Raw genomic sequence first — 24,170 nt, forward strand, 5'->3', positions numbered from 1 at the left:
TGAAACATGAATGAAAAAAGCACATTTCAACAGTTTTGCATTAAAACTGCAGTTATGCTCAACACGTGAAACCAAACTTCCTTCTGATTATTTTTCTCATTTCAGATATCTCGCTTTCATTTGGTTTCAGTCACAGCATCCAACCAGGACTGAAAAACACACCTGCGCCCACATTCTCTCTCACACACACACACACACACACACACACACACACACACACACACACACACACGTTTACTTAGCTATCTAAATAGGGACATTCCATAGGCGTAATGGTTTTTATACTGTACAAACTGTATGTGCTATTGCCCTACACCAACCCTACACCTAAACTTAGCCCTCACAGGAGACTTTCTGCATTTTTACAATTTAAAAAAACTTTGTTTAGTTTATTTTTAAACCCGTTTTACAAATGAGGACGTCCCCAAAGGGAGGAATTTGCAGATTGTGTCAGGTTTACCTCACTTTTGGGTACAAATTTGTCCCCAAAATATGGTTAAGTAGGTACACACACACACACACACACCTATGGTTTATTATTGTGACAGAATATGTTTGAACACCATAAAATAAAAATGGATTTACAAACGTTACTTGAAATACCATAAACGTTAACTGAAAAGAAAAGACCAAACCATTAGCATAGCTGAAAGTAAAATGGCAAATATACAAACAAATCACAATATTAATAAAATATAATTAAGTAGTATAAAATCTAATGTGCATCTAAATCTAATTAGAATATCAAAATCTTAAAATCAAATAATTTTTTACAATCTAATATAAATCTAAATATTAATCAAATGAAATTATCATAAAATGCCACTGTTATGTAGAAGTAGTTTATTTTTTATTATTATTTTTTGACAGCCTTGTGGTTGAAAAACCTACTACTTAATTAAAATCCTAGTCAGCAATTCAAAACCATGATCCTAAAATGCAATTGTATGCTGTGAAATTGTAGTTTATGCTAAGCCATCAAATATGCCAAGGCATCATCATCTTCCACCTGTTTCCCTGTATTACATTGCAGTTATTTCATGCTTTAGGACATATTGTGAAATTGATGAAATGAATAGGAAAGGAGATGAGGAGTGACTGCCATGATTATGAATTTAAGAGGCATTAAAGCTGTATTTTCACCAAATCTCATATAACAAGTGTATTGTTGTAATGCCACCAAGTGTCTGAAATATATTACTGCAAGATCCTATCGAACATTTAAACAATTCTTCTGAACAACGACTAGCAGATAATATATCAGATTATCAGTATTATCTACTTTTTCCGTGACCATCATACAGTCCCCTATAGTAGGCGTAACAGCATACGTCTGGGAGCGTGCTGTACAGGACACACAGAAGGACAGCAGATGGCCATGAGAGCAGTGGTCTCGGGTCTGATGGGTGACTGATTGGTGACCGATTTGGTTTCACACTGATTTACACATGGACTAACACCACCCTACTCAATCCCCTCCTGCACCAATCCTTCACTTCACTGACATCCACTGACTCGTCCGATCCTCCCTTCTGGAAGAGTGTCATCACAGAATATCTATCCCAAAGAATAGTCTGTTTACAATGATCAAGATATACTTAAAATATATATATATATATATATATATATATATATATATTTATTATGCAAATACTGCACTTTAAAAGAATACACTTAAGTGTGAACTGAATGGGGAATTGTGGGAAGAGAATTGTGGGAAGTCGTGGCCTAATGGTTAGAGAATTGGACTCGTAATCCAAAGGTTGCGGGTTCGAGTCTCGGGCCGGCAGGGATTGTAGGTGGGGGGAGTGAATGTCCAGCGCTCTCTCTACCCTCAATATCATGACTGAGGTGCCCTTGAGCAAGGCACCGAACCCCCAACTGCTCCCCGGGCGCCGCAGCATAAATGGCTGCCCACTGCTTCGGGTGTGTGTTCACGGTGTGTGTGTGTGTGTGTGTGTGCATTTGTTCACTACTCACTGCTGTGTGTGTGTACTTGGATGGGTTAAACGCAGAGCACCACTTGACAATACGTCACGACTTTGACTTTGAATGTAATGTTTTGGACACTTAATTGCATGCTAATAGCATTTACATGAATATTATTTATTATTATAATTACTGAACATTAGAGTGTTTTTTTTACAAGATCTTTATATCTAATTTAATAATTACTTCTATTGTTTTTTTTAAATATGGCTAAAGTGTAATGCCAGATGTACTGACAAGCATTTATGATAAACTAAAATAAGCTTTGTCATGAAACTATTTAAAAATATTTGTTGCAATTTAGTACATTTAAAATATATTAACTTTAAATGTAAAATTAAATATCACTAATGAAGTACTTTACATGTACTTCGGTTAATCAACACATCAAATTAAGTGTACTTCTTTAAAGCATGACACAAAATATTACTAAAACATAATGATTTAAAATGGACTTAAATGTAAAACCTTTAATTACTGCTCACTGGTGGTTCTTTATGTGACTTGTTACTTCAGTCTGCTGCAATCACCGTCTTGTGTTTGCTCTGTTTGGGATCCTGTCAGAAGTGTCATCTGTGCTCTCATGTCATCTGATATCATGCCTGTGTCGTTCGGTGGCACACTGCCGTCACTCACTGTCACTCCAGCAGAGACGAGGTGACTTGGGTGAAAGAAGCCATTTGCATCCGACCGCGAAAACTATCTATTTTTAACTGCAAGTCAGGAAGGGCACATAATTACTATTGAAAATACAACATGAGACTAAAAAGTTTACTGCTTCCTTAAACCTCTTGACCAGTTAAAGACAACATCTCTTAAAGGAACAGGTCACCTTAAAGTCCAAAGTCACTATTCATTTCAGCTTTAATTTTCATTTGTAACATCAAAGAATATAAAGTGAGTGAAATTTAAGTTATTAACTGATCTTTTTTTTCTTGTAGTGAGCTATTAGCCATTAAGAATCATTGCGTTAAATTGGATGATTTGTGAATGAATCATTCAGAATAACCTGCTTCACTGACTCAACAGACATAATGCATTCACTAATCAGACATCACAATTTCTTTCATTAACTCTCATTAATGTGCACATGAGAGCTTGGGAAACTTATTATTTTCACTAGCAAAAGTTGCATTCGGTTCGTTTCAGGAGGCTACTTTTATGGGGCTTTTGTGTTTGTTTGCACAGAAAAAAAAAATTCAACCAATGCAATTTAGAAAAATCCTATAAACTATTATAAATGTTAATATTTTGAATTAATTTTAATTTAAAATTAACATTAATTGTTGTTAATGTTTTAGTTTTTTTGATAATTTTTATTCGTTTTTTTAAGTGTCTTTTATGTATGTATTTATTTATTTTTAATGTTTTTTTTAATGGTTTTAGTTTTAGTTAACAATAATACCCCTGCTCTGCTCTAACATACACAAAACATATCAAATATAATCTTTGCAAGGTAGCCACATACACCATGGCTTGAAGTGGATATATAGGAAGAGTAAATGCAATTTCAACATTGCAATTAATATAAATAATAAATCAGCGGAAATGCCACACTGTTGGGTCTGGCAGGCTTATTAATTCGGCTTGGGAACGCTGCCATCATTACATTAATTTGAATAATGCACTGACACTGCAACCGTCCAATTAGCTTCATTTACATTCAACAGATAAATCAAAGTATTATTGCCTAATGTTATCATAAGCAGCCATTGTTTGTTCAAGCTGCTCCACCACACTTTTAAAACAATCAATACGATTAATGGTGATGTCATTGGATTTATAATGTCTGGTGTACACAACATTAAACTTTATTTTAATAATAATAATAAAAAATATTTTCTTTGTAAAATCTATCTAGGGGTTGATCGATCACCTTTGAAGTCAATTTGTCGTCTGTAATAAAGGACAAGTATCATATTTATATCAAGCTAGAAGATATTTCTTAAATAGTCATGAAGAGGCCAAGCTCAATATAGAAACCTGTAAGTCCACTCATAAGACGGCATAATAAACAATCACCCACTCATATGCATGTGTAGGTTAATAATAGAGGTGATGAGAAACAGACCATATGCTCGGCAGAATCTGAAATAACAACTTACAGGGCAATATTTGTGGAAGTCAAGCATGCTTCAAGCTCAAAGCAATGACAGACCGTGAGTTAACAGACTGATTTAACAATTAAAAACAGGGCAGAAACAAACTGAATCACACAGCCAAAGAAATGAGCCCAGACTGTAATGACAGTTAATGCTGACCTTGAAGATAAACCAGACAAACCAGAAGATACACCGACAGCAAACCAGCTGCTTTGTAGATTGGTGGGATTTTGCAGAACATATACTTACAACAGTATTATTATATATATATTTTGTCAACAGGCTTTTAAAATGGTTATTGGATGACCATTTTCCACAACACTGTAAAAAAAAGAAAGTTGAGCCAACTTAAAATTTTTTAAGGCAACCAGCTTCAGAAGATTTTTGAGTTCTCTCAACTTATTTTTATAGGAGAGTCTCAACTTTTTGTTGTATAAACTTAAAACAACAAGTTGAGAAAACTCAAAAATCTGCTGAAGCTGGTTGCCTTAAAATTTTAAGTTGGCTCAACTTTTTTTTTTTTTTTTTTTTTTACAGTGAAGTTGATATGATTCTTTAGGGTCTTAATGAAAAGTCTTTAACATACTTTGGTTAGAATTTCTCAGTGGTATTGTAAAACAACACCGTTTATACCTTGTTAAAAACAGCTGTCTACAGCAAGCCGTTGTAATGCATGTCGCTTTAAATGCAAATGAGCTCTGCTTACCCCGCCCCTCTCTTCCGAGCAGCTCTCTGAGATAGCTGTGTTCATCGTGAAACTTGCTAACTAGCACGTTATTAGGAAAGGCGATTTGCAAAGATTCATTAAAAAACCTTACACACTTCTTCTTGAGGTGAAGCTGGATCACGAATTATTTGCACGAAGATAGACGCATTCATAAACAAATGTAATCCTCTGCGTCTTCAGCGGCTCAGATGTCGGGAGTAAATGACGACTGCTATGTTCACTATTACATCCAACAACAGAACACCTCAATCGCTTAAAATCAGAGGCATTCTTGTCTACATCTGCTCCGGTGGTGAAATAGTGGTGATGACAGTGAATAGTGATGATAGGTCACTTAAGCGGGTCTAAGGTAAGACACCAGTCCAGTCTGTGCTGAAATGCTACTGTCAATCAAACAATCGAGGGAGGGGCCTGTCTGTGTGACGTCACACAGAGTTCGGCTCGATTTGAGAAAGGGGAAGTGATGTAATGAGATAAAAAAAAAAAGACACTTGGTGGATTTTTATCATTAGGGTGGTTGTGTACACACACTGCCAACACATATTTCAGTTCAAACAACTTGTAATTATGCATGTCACATCCGATGACCCCTTTAAAGCCTAAATATGATATTTTGCTTTTATTTTATAATATTTCAACATATATATTGTCAGTGAAATTAAATATTATTTCTCAGTTTCTTTAGTGTCTTTCTTACAACGGGTCATTTTCTTTACTAATCAATGAAATGGTAACAATCATTTATCAGTTCAATTTGTCTAAAAAACTTGCATTATTCATGAATAAAATAATTGATCTAAAACACTTAAGTACACAAACTTGACAATTCACTACACTAAACTTTCCCCATCTAACCCTTGTAAAAAAGAAATATGCTTAATTGTATTGTGCAACTGTAGCGTACTTCAAATTTTGAAAGTGAAGTTGCAAATAATATAATATTAAATAAAAGGCCACTTAAGTCTACACTTTTAAAAAATGCACTTTGTAATAATGTAATGTTTTTTACACCAATTAGATGTTGACTAACATCCTAAAGCACATGTAAAGTACTTGATTATAATTTTAACTGTAGTCTGTTGTTTCCTATCACATTTAAAGTTAATAAATTTTAAATGTACTTAATTGCAACTTCATCATTATAAATGTGTAATTATAAATATATTTAAACACATGACATACAAGTTAGAATGGCATAGAAATGACATTAAAGTATAATTAAGTTTACCATTAATGCTTGTCAGTACATTCAGTACTTTAACCACATTTCAAAGACAACAGAAGTAATTATGAAACAACGGTAACACTTTATTTTAGGGTCTCTTAACTAGTTGCTTATTAGCATGCATATTACTAGAATATTAGCCATTTATTAGTGCTAATTAAGCACATATTAATGCCTTATTCTACATGACCTTATTCTACATCCCTAATCCTACCCAACGCCTAAATTTAACAACTACCTTATTAACTATTAATAAGCAGCAAATGAGGAATTTATTGAGGGAAAAGTCGTAGTTAATAGTGAATAAGTGTTGCCTATTCTACAGTGTTACTGAAACAACATATAAAGATGCACTTAGTGGGTCAACAAGCACTCTCAAGTTCAGCTAATTGCATTTAATATAAATTTTAACAACAAAACTTTTTCATTTATTTGAAATTAACATGCAATTAAGAGTCCAAAAACATCACATTCAGTTCACACTTGAGTATAATCTTAAGTATATTTCAGTAATATGTGTACTTCTTTTTCAGCCTTGCCACACAAGCAAACATGAACACTAAATTAGCATAACTAATTGTACTTATTTTTGTCAATAAAAAAGTAATAACTGAAAACCATATTGACAAAAATATGCAGGATAAAACGGTTTCTATTCTTTTGAACTTACATTCATGAGAACCAATAATCACCAGATCTACATAAACCTGAAGATACGTTTCAGAAAATCATATGCTCTGTTAAACATTCATGATTATAGCTTAGAAAAGAGCAATAAAAAAGTGTTTTCTTAGTACAAACACTTTAAACCTTTACACAACAGATTATGTCCCCAATTCGTTGAGGTGAAGAAATCTTCTCTGATCTTACCATAATAGCTCGCCTCTAAAAGTCCAAACTGCTCCAGAACCTTAACAAAGGCAACAACCACAACCAGGACCGCGATCATCTCGAGTCCCTCCAAGTTCATCATGCTGACGGGGTCAGGTCATGCTGTGACCGCTGACCGCGCTGAACACAGAGATCAGCCGTCAACATCATTCAAAGAGCCTGCATCTTCTCACTGAGAAAAGATGAGAGGAGAGCCAAGGGGGCGGAGAGCCAAATTAAAGATCAGAAAAAATAAAACAACAGCAGAAGGAGGGACCTGGAAGGAAATCAATGAATCATGACAATAAAAGAAAACAGGAGGGAAAATATCAAATGATGTGGAGGAAAATCCGGAGAGAAGCAAAGCCTGATCTTAAGCTCTAAAAGCAGGTGAACTCTCTCTGAAACATCAGTCTGCAGACAGACAGCGTGCTGGAGATAACACCTGACTGCATGTAGTGAAGTGTCACAGCCGGCCCGTGTCCATCAGAGGAAACACCTCAAGGCTCGGTCACGTACACCATATGTTGTCAAGGAAACAGGTTTTTGTAGCAAATCATGAAAAACTAACTCAACAGGACACAATGACTGTAAAACAAACAAACAAACAAAAAAAAAACTGTTGTGTGTGAAAGAGTTTACAATTTTATCTTCAGTATTATATTACATATTATATTTTTTAATTAGCTTTTATTTTTTATACTTCAAGTTTTCATCTGTTTTATTTTTGGTCATTTTTTATAATGTACTATTTTAATTAGTTTAAGTTTTACTGTTAGAGTTTATTTTTATTTCTGTTTTAGTTGTAGTTACGTTGTAATTATTATTTTCGTTTCCAGATAGGAATTTTGCACTTCAACATAAACTAAATTAAAATTAGAACTGAGTTTAAGTTCTTCATCTAATATTCATATTTTACTATTACAGCTTTATTTCAATTACCATTTTTTTTTTAATAGTTTTAGTTATAGTCAACAATAATAATAACCCTGATTCAAACCACATCTCAAGAGAAAATTTAACTATTTTATGATATGGCGATTTCATCTGAATTTGTCAAATTTGATTTGTATGACAAAAACATTTTAGTTTTCAATTTAGTTAAATTTTAAGTAATTTTTGGATATGCTGTTTTTTAAGTATTACTCTTAGAGTTTATTTTTATTTCAGTTTTAGTAGTAGTTATATTTTAATTATTATTTTCCATATAGGAATTTAGCACTTCAACATTTTGATATTTCAGCTTTATTTCAATTAACAAAGTTAAAAAAATATATATTTTAATGGTTTTAGATTTAGTTAACAATAATAACCCTGATTCAAAGCCAATCTCGTGAGAAAGTGTAACTATTTTATCATGTGGCGATTTTGTCTGAATTTTCACACTGTAAAAAGTGGTAAACTGTTATTGTTACATTATCTGATAGGCCTATTACCCTTAAATTTAGTTTTATTGGTGTAACTGTCAGTCCTCTGTCATGTGTGTCTTGTGTTCCCGCCTCATGTTTCCATATTTGGTTTGTTTCCTGTCCTTGTTAAGTGTGATGATTAGTTAATTCTTGTCCAGCTGTGTTTGTCTTATTATCTATGATTATCCTATGTATTAGTCCTGTCTGTTCAGTTAGTTTTCGTCTGGTCTACTCGTTACTCCCCGGTGTTCCTGTCTGTGTCTACCTTGCCTTGCCTTGTTTGGATTTATTAAAGACTGTTATTTTGAGTTTATCCTCATCCCCGTGTTGCTCGTTCCTCCTTGTTGTGTGCATCGCGACAGTAACCTAATATATTTAGGTTGATTCAGTAATGTTATTTTTTAAAAATAAAATGTTACCAAATGAAGCATATTTTTTAGCGTTTTATTGTATTTTTATTAGTTTTTATTGTTTTAAATATTAGTTTTATTAATTTTTTTTATTTTAGTTTTAGTTCACTTTTTTTTTCTCCAAATTTTAGCTTTATTTAAATTAACAAGTATTTTAATATTTTAAGATAATGATAACCCAGATTTAAATGTGATCACATGAGAAAATGTAAAAAAAAAAAAAAAAAGGTACAAAAAGTTACAATTTGGCATGAGTGTGTTGGTAAACTACAATTAATTAAACTGGAAATTAAATTAAATTTGCATCATAAAAAAGATATAGATTTGTATTCGAAGTAGAATTTAAATGGAATTAAATACAAATTATTTCATATGGGAGCTTCATGTATAATAGTACATTTTTTTCATGATGAATTAATATCACAAATGTTATCATACTCGCATTGTATGAACGTCTGTTTTGTGACTGTTTACATTCTTTAAATTGCAGTTGCAATAAATTACTGCTATTACTGCAATTCATTTTCCAGCACATGGTTTAAATGGGAGCCGATTGTTAAATGCAGAATTTTGTCAAACGTTGTGCAAAGCTTTATACAGCATGTTTTGTTTTCTTAATATCATCATTCATCAAGCTGATTACTGAGGAGATGTCAAGCGTCAGATTACCATATGACCTTTTCAAAGCTACAAAATGTTTCTATTGTCTAGTTTACTTCCTAACTTTGCAGGTATCCCTTATCCATGTGAATGATTTGAACCAGCGGCTCTAGAGGGAAATTGATTGTTGTGAATGGCTTCTTTTTTCCTCCTAATCACATTCTTGTGGAGGATTTGATTAGAACAAGAGGCATTTTGATTTGTCTGCTAATGAAGGTGTATTGTTTCAGTTAACCTCGCCGCCTCGCACATAACTGCCAGAAATGGCAAGGTCACAATGTCAGTAAACTGTGATTCATTCACCTTTTGTCTTTTGTACATTAAGTCCAGAACAAGGGCTTGTAACGCAGACCAGAACTTTAGCTCAAATGCCAAATGCCTCCATTTTCAACATCTTGCCATGTTAAAATACACTCATGGTGCATTCAAATGTTTTACGTATGGTGTGAATTAAAAGCCTAAGATTGGTTTGCACGGCCTGAAGGAACAGCAGCGGTTCTCGACATGTAAAGACATGATTTCTATTACGCAAGCAATAGAAAAAGTTAATTAATATCAAAGGGTTCATGTCACGAGGAATCAAAATCATCTTCTGAGATAAAATAACAAAAACAGCTGCAAAAATAGTTGTGGAATGAATTATGAATCAAAAATGACTTCCATTAAACAAATAATATAAAATGAAGAGGCAGAACGCAGAAGGAACATTATGCGTCCTCACAAATCTGAACCTGGAATACGAGCCAGAAGAGAGAAGATTGCGGCTATTGAAGAGAATGATGGAGTTGCATGGATCTGGTGTCCCGAACCCAACAAAGCACAGCACTGGAGGTCATTTTAAAGTCACGCCGTATTGTGGTTCGCCTTCCTGTGCTTTTTAAATGTTTATGAAGGTGCTGAGCACAGATCTCCGACCACAAACCCTGAAACCTCGATTATATCATGAGAGAAAATTATACAAACATATATATATATATATATATATATATATACACATTTTTCTACACTCTAAAAAATGCTGGGTTAAATACAATCCAGTGCTGGGTAAATATTGGACAGAACACATGCTGGGTGGTTTTCAACCAACAGTTGGGTTAAATGTTTAAATCAGCCTTCTGGGCAGTAACCCAACCGCTGGGTTCGTCCATATTTTACCCAGCGCTGGGTTGTATTTAACCCAGCATTTTTTAGAGTGTAGTTTTGATCCGCTTTAAAATATTTTTTAGTTTTTGAAGAGTAAAAACTGCTTGCAAGCTTCTTTTGAATGGGCTATTTCCAGTGTTGTTAAAACAATGACTATAGGAAAAAAGCATTTTTTAAATAAAACTGAAATACAATAAAACATAATGCATGACAAACTTGTTAAAGTGTTAAAAATGTTAAAGTATTAAAATGACTATACCTGGAATCAAAATAAATTAAAGCAAAATATAAAAATAAATGACAAAAGCACATTACATAATTACTAAAACTTAAAATGAAAACTAAAAATATTAAACTAAAAGCTAAGTCAAAAGCTTAATAAATACTATAAATAATACTATATAAGGTAAAAGCATTTTCATTAAATAAATAAGGTTGGAATAACAAAATATAAATATTACATGAGAAACTTAAACTTTGGCAACTAACTGAAATAAAATATGTTACTAAAACTGGAATTTAAATAAATTAAAGAATCTGCTATTAAAAGCTATATAAAGCATTTGGAACTAAAGTTGAAATAAAATAAAAATATAAATATTAGATGAAAAACTTAAACTTTTAAAACCTATTTTAATAAAATAAGTGTAATAAAAAATTCTAAAACAAAACTGGAACTAAAATAAATTAAAGCATAAAATAAATAATATAAAAAAACTACAAAAAAAAATCATAATTACTAAAACTTAAAATAAAAAAAATCAAATTCAAATGAATATAAAAAGCTAGTTTTAAATATTAATAAATACTATAAATGACACTATACAAATTCTACAAATTAATTGGTATTTCCAATGAATCACTTGAACCACTTCAAAAATCAGTTTGAATCAAAAGGTCATGAAAATGTAGTGTTCAGAAAAGTGGGAAATGTTTTTAACTAAAACTACAGTTTAAAAAGCTTTGACACACTATAAAAGACATTTTCGCTCATATAATAATTTCCAACATAGCCAATCATGTGCAGCGAACGGCAAAAGCTGGGACTAAATCATCTTATATCAGTTTCTGTGAGGATATGTGCATTCCTAACAGGACTCTAATCTACAACAATGACAAACCATGGTTCACTGCAAAACTCAGACAGCTCCGTCAGGCCAAAGAAGATGCTTACAGAAAAGGGGATAAAGTCTTGTACAAACAGGCCAAATACACACTGGAAAAGGAGATCAGAGTGGCAAAGAGGAATTATTCTGACAAGCTCAGGAAAAAATTATCTTCCAGTGATCCTGCTTCAGTGTGGATAGGAATGAAGGATATCACCAGTTACAAGTCACCATCCCCCAGTACTGTGGAGAATCAACACCTGGTAGACTACTTGAAAAAGTTATTTTGTCGTTTTGAACGATCACCCCACACCCGCCCTGAACACCTCTCCACACAACCATTCACACCTCCAGCAACCCCTCTCTCCCCCACACCTATGATTCAAATCAGCGAAGAAGATGTGTGCCAGGTCTTCAGGAAGAACAAAAGAAGGAAAGCACCAGGCCCAGACGGTGTGTCACCAGCCTGCCTAAAAACCTGTGCTGATCAGCTGGCCCCCATCTTCACACAGATCTTCAACAGATCACTGGAGCTGTGTGAAGTCCTCCTCATGCTTCAAACGCTCCACAATCATCCCCGTCCCAAAGAAACCCAAAATTACTGGACTTATTGACTACAGACCTGTGACCCTAACGTCTGTAGCCATGAAATCATTTGAAAGACTGGTTTTGGTTTATCTGAAGGACATCACTTGGACCCTTACTGGACCCCCTGCAGTTTGCCTACAGAGCAAACAGGTCTGTGGATGATGCAGTCAACATAGGACTGCACTTCATCCTGAAGCATCTGGACAGACCAGGGACTTATGTGAGGATCCTGTTTGTGGACTTCAGCTCCGCTTTTAACACCATCACCACGGAAACCCTTCAGAATAAACTAACCCAGCTCTCCGTCCCCACCTCCATCTGCCAGTGGATCAACAGCTTCCTGACAGACAGACAGCAGTTAGTAAAGCTTGGTAAATTCACATCCAGCACTCGAACCATCAGCACTGGAGCTCCTCAGGGCTGCGTACTCTCCCCACTGCTCTTCTCCCTCTACACCAACGACTGCACATCTAAAGACCCCTCTGTCAAGCTCCTGAAGTTTGCAGACGACACCACACTGATCGGCCTCATCCAGGACGGTGACGAGCCTGCTTACAGACAGGAGGTTAAGGAGCTGGCTGTCTGGTGCAGTCTTAACAACCTGGAGCTTAACACGCTCAAAACTGTGGAGATGATAGTGGACTTCAGGAGAAACCCCCCTGCTCTCCCCCCACTCACCATCATGAACAGCACTGTGACTGCAGTGGAGTCATTCAGATTCCTGGGCACCACCATCTCCCAGGACCTGAAGTGGGACATTCACATTGACTCCATTGTCAGGAAGGCCCAGCAGAGGTTGTACTTTCTTCGCCAGCTGAGGAGGTTCAACCTGCCACAGGAGCTGCTGAAACAGTTCTACTCCGCCATCATTGAATCCATCCACTGCACTTCTATAACTGTCTGGTTCAGCTCAGCTACCAAATCTGACCTCAGAAGACTATGGAGGGTAGTTTGGACTGCTGAGCGAATCATTGGTACAACCCTCCCCACTCTCCAAGAACTGTACTTATCCAGAGTGATCAAAAGGGCTGGTAAAATCACTCTGGACCCCTCACATTCAGCACACTCCCTCTTTGAACTGTTACCGTCTGGTCGACGCTACAGAGCTGTGAGCACCAGAACGACCAGACACAGGAACAATTTCTTCCCTCAGGCAATCCATCTCATGAACATTCAACAATAAATGTGGAACACACAACTATAATACACTATCCATTCACCACACTCACTAATTTTATCTTTATTTTCTCATTTCTAATTTGCACATACTTGACCTGTACATACATAGTTGTTTATATTATATATTGTGTTTTTGCTGCTTTGTACATTGCCTTTTGGTTAATTGTTGTTATTCTTTTATTATCTGTGTCCTGTTGCTGTCTTTCTGTTGCACTGTGGAGCTTCTGTCACTACAACAAATTCCTTGTATGTGTAAACATACTTGGCCAATAAAGCTCATTCTTCTTCTTCTAAAGATTAGCACAACCATCTTCTGATTGCTCCACGAACGGCCGATGCATTTAATTACTCCTCCTATTGTGCTCAAGCATGTTACATGTGCATGCATGAAAGAACACACACAGCGCTATTCCAGCTTACTCAGATGGCTTTATGAGCTCATAAAATACACATCTACAAATCAAGACGTTTTCAAAGCCTGGTATCCATAGGAACACCAAAAACAAAGGGATCCACACATAAGTGCTGAAACGGAGGTGTCTTCATACACACAATATGCCAGTGTGTGATTCTTTCATTCACACTCCCCTTTCACTTTACACAGGTGAGAAAGAAAGAAACCTGTGTTCCAGACACGCACACACACACACACACACACACACGGGCTGTCCTGTCTGAGTGATTACGTTAGCAAGCCGCACAAAGGCTGCCATCAGTGCCGTGAGCTATATTTAGAGGGAGCTCAGCTGCTACAAATAAAACGGTAACCGATAGTACTCTAATGGCAGCCGCCGCAAGCAATGAAACAGAGGTCACTGCTATGAACAGCACATGATTACGTTTTTTGCAAGTTTCCATCATGAAAAATGCAAGGCTGAAGATTGACAAATGGTTGTAAACGTCAGCAGAAGCATGCGAAGTGAATGACACGTTTGCCTGGATCAGTTCATATAGAGATATTTCTCTTTAACAGGAGATTGTTTGAGCAGAATATGGAGGCTGAAGGTCAAGACACTCTCTAGACCAGTGGTCCAGAGTCTAAGCGTTTTGACCTTAAGGCCCACCGCTGTGCAGCACAATATTACAATTCCCCCCAAATCACATAATCATTTAATATTTGTAATTATTCAAGTCTCAAGTTTGTTTTATTTATATAGCACATTTAAAAACAGCAAGCACAGCTGACCAAAGTGCTGCACAAACAAAGACATAAAACACAAGATTCATACCATAAATTCACAGTGAATTAAAAGCCAAAGAAAAAAGATAGGTTTTAAGAGATGATTTAAAAACCGTTAAAGACTGTGCCGATCTGATAAAGGCTGGAAGGCTGTTCCACAACCTAGGGCCAGCAACCGCAAAGGCTCTATCCCCTCTTATGCTTTAACCGAGATCTGGGGACAAAGAGAAGTCTTCGATCACCAGACCTCAGACTTCGAGTAGGGTTGTAAAGATAAAGTTGGTCAGATAAATAGATCGGTGCCAAATTATTTATAGATTTAAAAACATAGAGAAGAATTTTGAACTCAATTCTAAAATGCACAGGTAACCAATGTAACGATTTCAGAATAGGAGTAACAGAATAAAATTTACGTTGTCCTTTGAGGAATTTAGCAGCAGCGTTTTGGACTAATTGAAGACGAGCGATGGAAGATTTAGAAATGCCGAGATAGAGAGAGTTGCAGTAATCCAGACGAGTTGTAATGAGCGCATGCATAGCAATCTCTAAAGTTTTCACAGAAAGAAATGATTTAATTTTAGAAAGAAGGCGTAGCTGAAAAAAACAGGAACTAATAACCGCATTTATTTGTTTATCAAATTTAAGACTCTGATCCTAGAAAACACCTAGGTTCTTAATACAGGTAGAAGTAAAAGGAGCAAGGTAGTCCAAATCAACACTTCTGCTCCCTGAATTTTCACAAGGGCCGAAGACTATAACCTCGGTCTTTGATTCATTCAGAAATAGAAAATTATGAGAAAACCATGTTTTCACTTCATTCAGGCAGGCAAAAAGAGATTCCAGAGCAGCATGTTTATTTCGTTTCAGAGGTAGATAAATTTGGGTATCATCTGCATAGCAGTGAAATGATACACCATGCTTTCTGAAAATAGAGCCCAGAGGAAGTAAATACAAAGAAAAAAGAATTGGTGCAAGAATAGAACCCTGCGGCACTCCACAGGAAAGTTTAGCAGGCAATGAAGAGAAATTGCCCACTCTGACAGTGAAACTTCTATTTGTTAAATATGATTTGAACCAGCTAAGAACAGTTCCCTGGATGCCCACAAAATATTCTAGTCGAGATAAAAGAATTTTATGATCAACTGTATCAAAAGCCGAGGTCAAGTCTAACAGAATTAGGACAACAGAGTCACCAGAGTCAGTCGCCAATAAGATATCATTTAGGACTTGTAATAAAGCAGACTCTGTGCTATGCAGAGGCTTAAAACCAGACTGGAAGGTTTCAAAAATATGATTTGCACTAAGGAAGGACTGTAACTGAAAAAACACAGTTTTCTCCAGTGCTTTTGTAATAAACGGAAGATTTGAGATGGGTCGAAAATTATTAAAATTACTAGTATCAAGAGAAGATTTCTTAAGAAGAGGTGTCACAGTAGCTTCTTTGAGGCTATCAGGTATAGTCCCTGAAATTAGACATTTATTCAGAAAAGACACCAGACTGGGACCAATCGAGTCGAAAATTTGATTTAAAATATGTGGAGGGAGAACATCAAGAGAGCAAAAATACGGTTTCAAATGGATGATGGTTTCTTTGAGAGACTGGAGAGCAACTGGATCAAAATCACTCCATATAGCTGAAGAGTAACAACATTCAGGTGAAACATTAGCAAGAGGTTGTAGCTGAGATCTCAGAGTAGTAATCTTATCACAGAAAGACCTTGAGAAACCTTCACATAATGACACTGAGGGATTCTTCTGATGGAATCATGACAAAGTTGTTTTCAAATTTTTAAACTTTATTATTATTATTATTATTATTATATTAGTATTGTTGGTAACACTTTATTTTAGGGTCTCTTAACTAGTTGCTTATTAGCATGCATATTACTAGAATATTAGCCATTTATTAGTAGTAATAATAATAATAATAATAATTAGTAGTTTATTAGTTAGTAGTTAAACACATATTAATGCCTTATTCTACATGACCTTCATTATAAACCCCAAATCAACCCAATACCTAAACTTAACAACTACCTTACTAACTATTAATAACCAGCAAATTAGAACTTTATTGAGGGAAAAGTGATAGTTAATAGTGAATTAGTGTTCCCTATTCTAAAGTGTTACTGTTTTGTTATATATATATATATATACTCTAAAAAATGCTGGGTTAACTACAACCCAGCGCTGGGTAAAATATGGACGAACCCAGCGATTGGGTTGTTTAGACCCAGCGGTTGGGTTACTACCCAGAAGGTTTGGTTAAACATTTAACGCAACTGTTGGTTGAAAACAACCCAGCATGTAGCACCGTTATATATGGCAAGTAATGCTTCTTTGTCAAATGAAGAGTTAAACACCACTTAAAAAAAATGTGCTAATTGCCTTGCATTATTCTCCACATTTAGCGCGATCTGAACCCTAAACACATTTTGTCAAAAAAGCCGGTATTGTCCACTTTCAAGGCATCCTGAGTTCACGTTTTACTGCAAAAGCAGAGATGCGCCATTGTTGTTTGTGAACAGAAGCCGATAAGTCCATTTTAGCAAACCAGCGCTGTATTCGGGTCAGGTGACAAGGCTGTCAATCACTTTGAAAAGACACGCTAGCTGACCAGAGGCGTGTTTAGAGTTATGGGGGCCCTAAACAAGCGGTCATGGGGGGCCCACCCTCTCGGTAGAAATCGCATACCTTGCGGTCTCCCTCGGTAGGGACACAACTGCACATTTGCTAAGGGGCATGCAAGATCAGTGTTGGGGACCCCTGTATATACTAATTTATAATATTTATTTGCCTTAAAAGTATTCATATTCTTCTAAATTTTATATAAAATGGGAACATTGTAAAATAAAAAAATAATAAAAAAAATTGCATGAATTTCCCACTACAACCAGTAAACGGCAGCAGAAGGATCACTTATTGGCTCATTTGCCATTTCTACTCTCTAATGTCTGCTTTTGGGTTTATATTTAGATATTATAAAATCATTATTTTAACATTTAAAAACCATTCAAAAAATCAAAGTTCAGCACTTTTTTGTACTGATGTATCATATGAAGTAGCAACTCACAGGATCTACATGAATCAAATAAATGACCTATTTTTAAATCAAAATGGCGATTTTCGGCGAAAGGTATAGTTTGCATTTCTCTTAACAATCTCATCAGATTCTCTCGAATGTAAATCGAACGCCCATTCACAAATATCCCTCGACTATTTTATTTTTTGAGTGACAGATAATCGGAAATTAACTGATAGCCTATTATGGTTAATAAGTTTTTGATTATTTATAGCATTTTATTAAAGAAGATTTTCACAGAATGCGGTCCCTGTGCACTGTTTATAGGCAGTACCCCACTTCTGCACCCTGGCCCCTCGGGAGACTTCGTGTCCCAAATTCTTCAAATTTAATTTTATCGGCTACTATGAACCACTATTCAATTATTGTGTTAATTACTGGCCAGATTTTATAAAGGTTGCATGCATACACACACACACACACACAAATTTTGGGTGTATTTGGGATATATTGTGGGGCAAAAACAAAATCTATGGGAACAAAATAGAACAATCTGTGTATAAAGCCACCATTCATCAGTTCAAGGCAGATTCAACAAGAGGATATAGCAAACCTACAAATTCGAGATAGAAATGTATTATTCTTGCTCTGTGGCCCTTAATCAGCTTAGCATTGGATTCTTAACATTTGATGAATGTGCCTGCAACCAGAAAGCCTGCTGGCTGTGGAAAGTAATATCATCAATAATCCAATAATATAGACCATTAGGGAAAACATTCTTTTATTTTATTTATTTTTATTTTTTAATTAACTTTTTATTTAACTACATGCAGGAATTTGGAAATGTGACATACATTTGGGAATGTTTCAAATGAGAGACAGATATGAATAAAACTGAATGAAAAGTGAGCTTTCGATCAGAATTATTCAAATACAAGGAATAACTCAAAATAATCAATCGCATATGTGATTGATTATTTTGCGATGCATATAACTGTACATTGTACACCACAGCTCTTAAATGGATTCAGCAGATTCGGTGCAACAGGACTTTACTGCCCTCGAGTGACTAAAACAGGGAAGAGCAACATGATTTGATAACATGCCAGTCACTGAGAAACATTCAGCTCTGGAAAGATTACACGTCTTATACAGAAGTGTTACCTGATTTCTGTTTTACTTTATACTCAGCATTCCTGCTGTTGGTTTGGAAAGCTTCTCAGGCATTCAGTGACGTAAAAAGGACTTAATCCAGCACACAGCTGACAGCAACCAGGTGTGATGTGGTCTGCTACAGTAAGTGCTCTAGTGAGGAGTGTCTCGCTGCAGCCTGCGGTGGACATCCAACCCCACCCACATCCAAGCGTGACGTCACAAGCAACGCCTGTGTCCAAATACGTCACATACTTATTATTTTGAAACAGGAAAAAGCATCGACAAGAAGATAAGTCTAATTGTTTGCAAACCGCTAAAAAAAAGAAGTTTGCTGTGCTGGTAAGTAAAAAAAAAAACATTTTGTCTTTACGAAGAAACGTTAACAACTTCAATGTGTGCATGTGTGTAAACAACAGTTCAGCATGCTTATGTGTTTTCAACTGTACACAGGCACGTTATTACGTAGATATCACTAACATATAAATATGGATGCGTGTTTGTTTGTGTGTGTGTGTGTGTGTTATCCAGCAAGAAAGTGAAATGATGTGGTTCCTCAACCAAGATACTGTGCAAGGGTTCTGTGATCAGTGTCATTAAAAATATAATGTGTGTGGGGAGAGGTAAATACATATGTGAGAGGGATAGAGTGTGTATATGAGTAGGTAAGAGTTTTATGTAGCTATTATGTAAAAAAAAAAGGGTTATTAAAAAATTGCACATTCAGTTAGAGTTAATTTTATGTAATAAAAAATCAGTGCACTATATATTTTTAGTGCACTGATTCTTACAACATGTAATGAATGTTGAGTTAATGTGCAATTTTTTATAACGACTCACGCATATGTACTTACCACCCCACCCCACACACACAAACACTCATTCACTCACATACATATATTTTTAATGATATACACTGATCACAGAACCCTTGGACAGTAACTTGGATGAAAAACCACATCATTTCACTATGAATTGCTGGATAACTCTGTTTGTGACATTATCTTTGTATTATTCTATATTAATGGAAAGATCACATAATTATTGTCGATCTTTGTTTGTCATGTTTTACAGCATTCTACGCATTTTTGGTCCAAGCCTGATGCAGAGCAGTTCTGCTGAGATGAGGTGTTCCTGCTGCAGTTTCAACAGTAAAGAAAGGTATGGAGGTATGGAGGGAGCATTTCTCTAGAGACTGTAGTGATTGAGTTTTGTGGTTTAAAATCATAAATATTCTTGTATGGAAAATGATGAGGTAAATCATGAGGTAAATACTATTTAGTATGACAAATATTTAGTGGACCAACACACACGTATTCTGTATTTTTAACAGGAGTGCCAAGAGGACATAAAGTGGAAGTTTTTAAGAGACATTGGCCCAGTGTTGTGCTGGATACAGAGTCGTCGTGAGTTATTCTGTGGGAGGTGAAAGGGCCTGCTTTACTCCAGATGGACGGTAAAAATCAACAAAATGCCATCAAAGACTACCTGGGGTTGAATCGGATGAAGCAAGAGATGTCTTTTTATTAATCTCTCAGGACCTGAAGTGGGATATTCACATAGACGCCATTGTCAGGAAGGCCCAGGAGAGGCTGTACTTTCTTCGCCAGCTGAGGAAGTTCAACCTGCCACAGGACTTACTGAAACAGTTCTACTCTGCCATCATTGAATCCATCCTCTGCACTTCAATAACTGTCTGGTTCAGCTCAGCTACCAAATCTGACCTCAGAAGACTATGGAGGGTAGTTTGGACTGCTGAGCGAATCATTGGTACAACCCTCCCCACTCTCCAAGAACTGTACTCATCCAGAGTGAGCAAAGGGGCTGGTAAAATCACTCTGGACCCCTCACATCCAGCACACTCCCTCTTTGAACTGTTACCGTCTGGTCGACGCTACAGAGCTCTGAGCACCAGGACGACCAGACACAGGAACAGTTTCTTCCCTCAGGCCATATCTACCTCACAAACAGTTAAATGTTCTCCCCACTGTGCAATAAAACATGTGCAATACCAAACTATCCATACTTATATTTATTATACATATGCTTTTCATTTAATATATCATAAATCTATCCACATTCCCTTGCATAATTTGTATACAGCACATCTGTACAATACAATATTCTGATTGTTTGAGTATCCTCTGGAGATGGACACATTCATATCAAACTGTCTTGCTGAACAAGCTTGAAAATCCATGTCATGTTTCTGTGAATAATCTAACAAAAGGCAAATAATCTCTCTATGTAGTTTATGTATGTGTGTGTACTGCATTTCAAGAACTGTTTATCTGATCATTCAGCTGTTCATTTATGATAGCTGGAACATATCTCTTATAGAACATATATTTTTTGCATAATTTTTAATTAAATTATTTTTGTAAAATAATAAATATAAAAATACCAAAAGAAGCAAGGGATGTCTGTTTATTCATCTTTAAATATGTGGAGGACCTGGACACACTTCATATGAAGTTTTGTTGATGAACAAGGCCTGAATGTCAATGCCATGTTACTTGTTATAATTTATCAAAGCAAGCAATCTCTATTCAGCAAATGTATGTGTATCCTACTGCATATGGAGAACTGTCAATCATTTCATTCAAATATTAACAACTGATGATAAGTGGAACAACACATCTTTAGAAAATTAAATGACGATTATAAATTATAAAAATGTGTTGTGACTTTTACAATAACATCTTTAGAAATTTAAATGACAATTTATATAACGTGTTGTGACTTTTACAATAACAAAATCTAATTGTACCCTTTAAATGTGATAAATCTAAAAGGTGTCTTAGGTAGTTTAAAATCGATAGTAATAAATGAGAATTTATCTCATTACAATAAGGTTGAATAAGGTAAGGTGTAGAGGTTTTTTATTACAATCAGCCTAATTTAATCAACCAATGCAAGTGTGTTTTACAGGCTGTTGTGATGAGAAATCAGCTCTGTACATTAGACTTACTAAATATATTAGATTTAAGTTGTGACATTTTAGCCTAGACATCCTTTCAAGAAATAAGAAAACGTGTATTAGTAAAACGAAAGGCAACATTATTTTATTTAGATCCCAGAAACGGCTGTAAATTGCTTTGACATTATGTTACTTCCGGTTTCCCGGGAAATCACAAAAGGGACGTATATGATAGGGCGTGGTTTCTGACGTATCGCTTTGACATGGGCGTGACTGTATAGGTATGGGCGTGGCGTATGACGTCACACTTGGATGTGGGCGGGGTTGGATGTCCACCGCAGGATGCAGCGAGCCCTACTTGGCTCTAGTTGGCTTGTTTTCCACCTGCTGTTTCTGTACATTTTAAGAAAACATGAATAAAGTGTTCAGAGTCATAACACATTACTTTTAAGATCCAAAAGTAGGCCTTGGCTATAAAATTAGCTGCGTCTGTAGAGCCAGGTGTCCTCAATCTTATTGAATTTCTCAGATTATTTATAGCAATTATATGTATACATGTGCATGTGTGTGTGTGTGTGTGTGTGTGTACTGGTATTCACTATGTTATGGAGAACAACAAGTATAGTAATACTAGTAAATTTTGACCTTGTGGGGACATTTTTCTGGTCCCCATGAGGAAACAAGTTTATAAATCATACAGAATGAATGTTTTGAAAATTTGAAATAGCAGAACGTTTCCAGTGAGGGGTAGGTTTAGGGTAAGGGGACAGAAAATACCTATTATACAGTATAAAAACCATTACCCGTGATAAGGATACTAGTGTGTGTGTGTAATTGCTATGAATAATTTGAGAAATTAAATATTTCTTTAAATATATTAAGCTCTTTCCCACTATAGTGTCATGGTCTTGCTCTCATTGTACTTTGTCTTAAGTATGTAAAAATGTCTTGCTTAAAAATTAAAATTTTAATATTGTTCATATAAACAATTTTTTTTTTCTAGATTTAAGACAGGTTTTAAACCATTTTTACCATTTATTAATATTTAGAGTTCATTTACTGTAACAGTGGATTTCGGTGGTTTAAAGTTGCACTTAAATATGAGATACTGTATGCTATCAGTCATTGCTTATGTTTATTATGACCGATTCTTTTGAAAAAATAGGATAAGTTTAAAATTAGGCCGGATGGAAGGATCTGGAACATGCCTGAGAAATAATTTGAAAACATCATGTGGGAAAGTTCCAGTCTCCAGAGAGCAATTTACAATTTCAAAGAAATTATAAATGAACACAGCATGATTTCTCTGAAGAAACTTGGGGATTGGATTTGGAGAACGTCACGCTTTGCTGCGAATGCATAAAAGTGAAGTGACATACTGCCAAGTATGGTGACCCATACTCGGAATTCGTGCTCTGCATTTAACCCATCCAACGTGCACACACACAGCAGTGAACACACACACACACACAGCAGTGAACACACACACACCGTGAACACACACCCGGAGCAGTGGGCAGCCATTTATGCTGCGCCGCCCGGGGAGCAGTTGGGGGTTCGGTGCCTTGCTCAAGGGCACCTCAGTCGTGGTATTGAGGGTGGAGAGAGCACTGGACATTCACTCCCCCCACCTACAATCCCTGCCGGCCCGAGACTCGAACCCGCAACCTTTGGATTACGAGGCCGACTCTCTAACCATTAGGCCACGACTTAATATAACAGGGAAGCATAAAACTGATTGGATCTCCTGAATCTAGTTACTTTTCAAGTTTATAGTTGAAAAGTACATCTAGAGATGAAAGATATGTGATGCTGCATGTGTTTATGAAATAATTTTAAGAGCATTTTGGCTTATTTACACCCAGACTGTCTGCACACAAGCATCACTATACATATGTGCAACTACAGGTCAGGTTACGTATATGTCTTTAAACACGAGAATGAACTGAACAAAGCTACGTAGTTTTTTTCTTATTATTTCCCCCAAAGCTACAACATCTTAGCATGCATGGCTACACAAGCGTAACTACGTGATAGGACACTTTAGCGAGATCACAGTCGTTAATCCAGAGCCAAACGTGTCATTTACGGGCCTCTCAATGAACTCTATGAAGAGCCATGATTAATTCTGAAATAAAACGCATTTGAAAGTCACATGGGAAAGGAGTGAATTAACACAGGCTTTCAACCAAAGCACTCAAAGGGCTTTTGTCTGTAAGCACAGCCCAATTTAAATGCTAATTTAACCACTTCTTTAAACCACCACATTCTTAGACTGCTTTATTAACATATATACACTGGGTAGTGTTAAGTTAAATAAAGTCATTTACCTTTAGAGTTATACAAGCTAGATAAAATTGAGAAAGATCATGACAGGAAACCGAGAAGAATACGGTTCCACTAAGAGTTCTCACATGTACTTTCCTCAGATTAAAGTGCTCACTGCATTAATATTCATCTCAAATCAGCCGATTCAAACACTTGGGAG

General features: G+C 35.9%; 1 protein-coding gene across 4 annotated transcripts in view; it reads right to left on the reverse strand.

The window, feature by feature from the left end:
• LOC306872903 (Kv channel-interacting protein 4-like) overlaps positions 1-24,170 on the reverse strand; it is a gene marked incomplete at both ends in the record, with an annotated part of 182,136 nt that overhangs the window by 46,539 nt on the left and 111,427 nt on the right. The window contains one exon of one of the 4 annotated variants that reach the window (XM_079421822.1): positions 6,914-7,016. The exons of the other annotated variants lie outside the window; for them this stretch is intronic. Within the exon in view, the coding sequence (XP_079277948.1) occupies positions 6,914-7,016 (103 nt within the window). Of the gene's footprint in view, positions 1-6,913; positions 7,017-24,170 lie in introns of those variants that run through there. 4 annotated transcript variants of the gene reach the window in all.

This window comes from Barbus barbus, assembly GCF_936440315.1.
Source record: "Barbus barbus genome assembly, chromosome: 1".
Lineage (NCBI taxonomy): Eukaryota > Metazoa > Chordata > Actinopteri > Cypriniformes > Cyprinidae > Barbus > Barbus barbus.